This window comes from Neoarius graeffei, chromosome 19 (genome assembly GCF_027579695.1).
Source record: "Neoarius graeffei isolate fNeoGra1 chromosome 19, fNeoGra1.pri, whole genome shotgun sequence".
Lineage (NCBI taxonomy): Eukaryota > Metazoa > Chordata > Actinopteri > Siluriformes > Ariidae > Neoarius > Neoarius graeffei.
This window is the reverse complement of record NC_083587.1, coordinates 15,635,475-15,642,388: the sequence shown is the minus strand read 5'-3', so window position 1 is coordinate 15,642,388 and position 6,914 is coordinate 15,635,475. Positions and strand designations below refer to the sequence as shown.

Sequence of the window (6,914 nt, the reverse complement as noted above, 5' to 3'; positions counted from 1 at the left end):
GTCATGAGCAGCTGCCAGAGAAAGAGGGAGCGAGAGAAAAGAACACCAACAGGCAAAAGCAGGAGGCAGAACCACAGAGAGAGACGGAGTAAAGGACAATAAAAGCAGTTCGAGGGAATAGTGAAGCAGCTGTAATGGAAATACAGGTCAGTTGCAGTGAACCGCCTCCGTGCGACCCCCAGCCATCTGGAAAGATCAACAAAGCTGCTTTCAAACTGTTCGGCAAGCGCAGGTCCGGCAGCGGTATGCCGAGCATCTTCTCCATCAGGAACAAAGGGGACGCAACTGACAAGGAGCTCGTTAGAAGCAAAACCCACGATGGCTTGACAACAACAGATGAGCTGTCCGAGTTGGAGGGCCGTGGAAAGAAAGAGTCGGCCAGCAGTGACCGTCTGAACAGTGCCGCTGCTGCTCCTGTGTGTAGTGCTATCACCAAGTCTTTCAGTTTCTTCTCCTTGCTGCGGCGCAATAGCTCTCGCATTAGTGACAGGGCGGCTACTCTGGGGCAAAGAGGACGCGGGCTGAAGGGGCTGTTCAACAGCATACGCTGGCGCCGTAAACCTCCATCGCGTGACAGTTCAATCGAAATCCAAGACATCGTCAAAGAAACGAAAGGAGTTGATCTGATCTTGTCCTGCAGTTCCAAAAACGTGGACATAGAAAACGTGACGCTTACCCTGGAGCCGACGATACAAATATTACAAGACAATGCTGCGACCTGGAAGAAACCCTCTTTGCAGAATAGTAATGAGGAATGTGTGACGCGCTCATCTGCTCTCATGCAACCAGTTGCTGAGGAGTCTCCAGCTCCATCTCCACTCACTGTTCAAACACAGGAACATCTCCGAGCCAAACATGGTAGTCCAGCCCATCGTGCTTCCATGACACCACCGCAGGATCACAGCTCAGTTGACCCACCATCTGAGGATCGCCTGTGCTCCATGTTCACTGATGTCACTTCGCTCAAAAGCTTCGATTCATTAACTGGTTGTGGAGACATCATCGCTGACCCAGAAGAGGACTCCGGGAACGGAGGCAGCGTCACCAGCAGTGGAACGGGAAGCAGCAACGGGGGCCTTCAAGTAAGCACTGAGAGATGTTCCCCGGCCAAACCTCCCCTTCCTCCGCAAGTGACGGGTCTAATATCAATGTCCGCATACACTCCGTCCCGTCATCGAGTCTGTCCACCGACTAAAACTCCACAGGGCAGCGGGATAGTAGCCTACATGGGTGGTGGGGAGGAAATGGCCAGTCCGGAAGGTGTAGATGATGCGGATATGCAAGGACTTTGGCACATGCTCCCTCAGAAAGGGGAGGATTCCCCAGCTCTACCTCACCTGCCAACTCGGCAGGACAAAAGACCTCCTCAGGTAAAAAGTCTGGGGCTTAGTAAAATTCCTGTGAGTGGAAGCAGCAGAGTAGGCAAACAGCAGCAGCAGCTGACTCGCCCTTCTCCTCCACCCATTTTTAAAGATCTCCAGGACGTCCCACCCAGTGATGAGGGCTACTGGGACTCTCCGACACCCGGACCAGAGGATGAGGACAGCGGCTTCCTGCAGCGCGAAGGCCTCCTGAGGGATAGCTGCTCAGGAGATGCGCTTTATGACCTCTATGACCTCGACAGTCCTGGCACTGTCGGCTCAGATGACGATGACACGATTTCACCGACACCTTCGACAGGCGACCTGAAAATGACCCCGCCTTCTCAGAATCCGTCTTGCTCTTCCTTCCGTTCCATAAGGGGCAGCACAAGTCTTCCACGAGAGTCCAAGATTCCCATCAGCGTGAGACAAAAGCCACCTTCTCACTCTTCCAGCCAAGGGGCGTTGTCCTCTCCAGTCAGCCCGACTTCCAACAACCCTTCTGACGCTTCCTCAAAGACTGACACGCCGCCTCGCACCCGTATTCCTGTCTCCAAGGTCCCAGTCCGATCCTCAGGCAACAAAAACGCAAAGGTGCCACAAAACAGGAAGGAGAACTGATCAAAATATAAAGTTTCAGGCCAAAATGACTGTATTTTGATACGAATAATAATCCCACAGTCCACCGAGGACATTGCACCTTGAATTTTTTCTGCACTGATAACCTGTACTGTAACCTGCCACATATTACAATATTACACATAACATAATTAGTGCACATGTAGAAAGGATGTAAAACGATCACACAACTTCACTACTTAACTTGTGCAAAAAAAAAAAGTGATGAGTTTAAGAATGTTTTGGAAAGAAATCTTTCATCTCCACTCGTCCCACCCAACAACTTTCTGAATCAGCAAAAAATGAGAGCAAAGAGTCTTTGGCTTGACTTCACACACACACACACACACACACACACACACACACACACACACACACACACACACACACACACACAAAAAAAAAAAACCCTTCATGGAAACACAGCTGCAAATGTTGTCTCTCTGGGAATTACAAAAAATAGTCAGGAAAAGCACTTCAAATACCCGGAAACCAAACTCCTTAACCAGGATCAGGGAATGCAATCTTCGTTTGAGGATTTTTTTTTTTTTACCAATTGAAATGATTTCCTAAAACAAATGTCTTTTTTTTATAGCTTGAGCTCTTCCTGACGTCTTTCGTACTCTTTTTTCTATAAGAAAAGCTTCACTGTGTGGACACTAATTATTCTGGGATTTTAAAACACAAAAAAATGTAGGCTGTATTAAAAAAAAAACCATGCTAACGGTGGCTTCCACATCACTTTGATTTTGATTACTTACTACACTGGAGATCTGAATGTAGCACATCATCACAACAACAGAGAGAGAGAGAGAGAGAGAGAGAGAGAAGCCTGAGGGGTCATAGGTCAACCGTTTTGCCGTCCTCAGGGACACTGTAGTCTCTCATCATTCTGGATTTCTTTTAAAGGAGCTTTAGGGTCCAAACAAACATTAGCACAATAATGTCACCGTCAATACTGAATGTTTTTCTACGGTTATTTTTTAGAATCATTATCGAGTCTCGTTTGCTTTAGTCGTCACAACTTTTTCCTGTCATTTATTTTGCCCCTTTTTAAAATTCTGTTTCACTAATTTATGAATAAAAACATGCTGTGAGTACAACGAGGCAGTGGCTCCAGACTTGTGAATGTGCAACCGTCCATTTCACACTCACACACACACCACGCCCATCTGGGTGGAGCTGCTGTTACCACAATGAAAGTTGATTTAATTATTGTTTTATTTGTCTCACATCACAGCAATTTGTCAACAATTTTAAAGTAATTTTTCCTTTATTAAAGCTAGACGGCCTTTCGATTTCATAAACTCGGTGAAGTTTAGTTTCCTCTGAAATGTGATCATTGTGATATATGTTTATTTCTGTAATATCTGAAAATCCCAGGCCATTCTGTGGCTGGGAATTTATTTAATTTGAGGGGATTAAAGCAAATAATGTGCATGAAATCGCTCACATCGCGCAGTCAAGCAGACAGAGGAACTCCGTGTGTGTGTGTGCGCATGCGCAGGTTTACCTTTGAGCGTGCGCTGACAGTTCCATCATTCTGTCGCTAAACGAACAGCCGATCACACCGAGGTGCTCGCTGAGCGCCAATATGTATTAGTTTGGTCCTGCGTTTCCTTTCCTTCGTGTATAACATAACGTTTTTTTCTTCTTGCTTTCTGTTACTGTAGTCGCTCTTTCACGTTTCATTCGCACATTCACGTCCTCCATTTTTCTCTCCTGCTTCAAATTTGTATCCCACAATGCCTTGTGCGAACAGGGAAAGCCCACCATGTCATGCATGACATAGTATCTTGTATTGCATCATGGTGAAGCAGGAAAAAATAGCGGAGAATTTAAGGCCACATGGCTCTAAATTCATTAATTGTTCTAACTAATAAAATTGGAAGTCTGCGATTCGAATTCAGTAGCTTTCGGTCCACTTAACAAAAATAATTAGCTGTTGGGGAAAAATTCTTTTTATGACTTACACTTGAAAAATCTGAAAGGCCGTCTAGTTTTAAAGAACAAAACATTGTTGTTGCTTTTTTATCCATTTATAGCTACATTAATGTTGCGGAACACCCACGAAGCAAGTTCGTTCCTGTTCTCATCTCATCTCATTATCTGTAGCCGCTTTATCCTGTTCTACAGGGTCGCAGGCGAGCTGGAGCCTATCCCAGCTGACTACGGGCGAAAGGCGGGGTACACCCTGGACAAGTCGCCAGGTCATCACAGGGCCGACACATAGACACAGACAACCATTCACACCTACGGTCAATTTAAGCTGTGTTCACATATATACCGGTACGATAGTGGTATAACTGTATCGATACAAAGTATACCGGTACAGTTTAGTGCATCTGTCCACACTAGCGAGAAATATTTGCGGTTTTCTTTCACGGTAGTTGAAATGCGCGTGTGCGAAATGTTTCCGTGGTTACCGAGTAACTTCCTTCCGAGAATATGGCGGATGAAACAACGTGTGTGTGCTTTTTGTTGTCAGTGTACAGTCTGTATTTCTGGTGGTCATTTATTCAGTCGAATCGTATAAAACGCCTGAGGCAGTTGAGAAAGAAACAAAGAAAACGAATCGTGGAAAGCACGTGCGTATTGTATTGTATGAATAACCCGGAAGAAATAGGAATGGTTCATTGCGCTTGCGCATTATATTTATATTGATACAGAATCGCTTCATCTGTCCACACTACAGCGAAGCGCTACAGTACCGGTATGAAACTCATACATTTGTGGGTTTTGTACCGATACAGTTATACCGCTACAGTACCGGTATAGTTGCTAGTGTGGACAGGTGTTGCGGTACGAAAGTAGTATCGTATCGGTACAAAATCCCTAGTGTGGACAGGGTATTAGAGTCACCAGTTAACCTAACCTGCATGTCTTTGGACTGTGGGGGAAACCAGAGCACCCGGAGGAAACCCACGCGGACACGGGGAGAACATGCAAACTCCGCACAGAAAGGCCCTCGCCGGCCCCGGGGCTCGAACTTCTTGCTGTGAGGTGACAGCGCTAACCACTACACCACCGTGCCACCTGTTCCTGTTCTCACTTACGCTATAGGAGCTGTAAACTCTTGTTCCTTCACCCTCCCTTTTTGTTATTAATACAAGAAGAAGAAGAAGAAAAAAAATCCCAGTTTGTCGTGTTCCTGAAAAACCACAAAGGACTGTAAACTCCTCTATCCTGAAGATGCTGGAAAACTTAAAGTTACAGCTTCGATTCAAACTTAATGAAGTTTCGTACATGATTTACTGCGATTCTTAAAATTATAAACGTTAATCTGAATTCATAAAAATGTTTCATTCTTAGTTGTAATTTCAATCCGAAGGTTTTCGCTGATCTCGATCACAGGACAAATAAAGAAAAGAGTGTGTATGTGTGTGTTTTTTGTGTGCATTGAATGTAGATGAGATGGAGGGGTTTTAAATGCAGGGTGGTGCTTGTTGCGTGTGTGTGTGTGTGTGTGTGTGTGTGTGTGTAGATTTGGTACAGTCCACACTGTAATGGTGCAGTCATGCCTCCTCTCTCGGCTTTATGTAAAGGGCTTATGTAATACCACAACATTCATCCAGGAAAATCTGCCAGACCGGTTTTTTTTTTTTTTGTGTGTGTGTGTGTGTGGCTGTTTCTGTAGCTACCATGCTTTGTTAGATCAGTATTGTATAAAGCTGTGCTTGATCTTTAATTGGGTCGGTGGATATCGAGCTCGCCAGGCGTTACACAGATTAATTCGTGTCTTTCATTAGCCTCCATTTGTGTGTGTGTGTATCAGAGGGTACGTGTGTGACTAATGTGAGGTGCCCTAGTTTTCTGTGAACAGACACTGAGAGACAGAGCTCTCCCAAAAGAAAAATGAATTCTGTACATTCAAGCTGCTCTGTGGCACATAAACAGATCTTAAACATCATCGATATGGAGACATTTTCTTAAAACAAGGTGGCGTTTATTTTATTCAACATTTCTGGAAGGAGTCTCCAGTGTCCACGCTTTGTATTGGTCAGAGGTGGAGGTGTAACTTTAAGTTTTCAGGACAGATGAGTTTACATTTCTTTACAGTTTCTCGCTAAAAGGAGAGAAAATGTGGAATTTTTTTTTACAGATTTAAAAATAGCCAGTCCATGTGGCTGCTGCTTATAAATAAAATAGTTTTCTGATCCCATGTCCATATGGTAAATATCGCATATATACATGTTATCAATGATACTCGCCTCATCTCTTACAACCATCACCAAGCTGTGAGCAGCATCAGGGCTTGGAGTATTTTGGTTACCGATTTTGTCGACTGCGTTTTGTTCAAAATCCAGCGCTGTGAACTCGATCTATTTTCAAAATAGTAAGAAAGAAAGCACTTGTTCATGAATTGTCTTCGAAGCATTATTTAGTACGAATGAGCACATTTTGTTTCACAAGTGTCATGTAAAGACTCAAAAAATAAAATTTTAAAAATTAAAGCGAATAGCAGAAGTTTGATATCGGCATCTCAAAATATATCTGCCAAAAAGCTAAATAAAAAAAACCTTATGAAACCTTTCATTTGACCTTTCAGAAGGACCAAACAAAAGCTGTGATAATCAAAAGGTAACTTTTCTTAAAATAAACATCACTTGATATCGAATCAGTAGCCTTGGCGAACCATGAGGTGAATTTCGTTTATCTTTTTATCCTTCGATTATCTTCCGATACTAAGAAGTTAAAACGAGGTTACTCTTATTTCGTTTCTGGTTCTAATTGGTTCCGAAGTTTATCAAGAAGTAGAACGGGTAATTGAACTTGATCAGGATAAGTGCTGATTGGTTACGAAGTTTCGCTATTGTTACACTCATTCTTACAACACGATGACATCGTGGCTCCGCCTCAGTCCGCCTCTAGGAGGCAGTAGCCACAAAAATTTAAACATTTTAATTGTTGGAAACGTGCTGTGGTATAAGAGAA

General features: G+C 43.8%; 1 protein-coding gene across 1 annotated transcript; it reads left to right on the top strand.

The window, feature by feature from the left end:
* Positions 1–3,085, top strand: amer2 (APC membrane recruitment protein 2). The gene has a single exon (XM_060900821.1). The coding sequence runs from the start codon at positions 135–137 to the stop codon at positions 1,980–1,982; it is 1,848 nt and encodes a 615-aa protein (XP_060756804.1). The 5' UTR covers positions 1–134; the 3' UTR covers positions 1,983–3,085.
* The last annotated feature ends 3,829 nt before the right edge of the window (positions 3,086–6,914 follow it).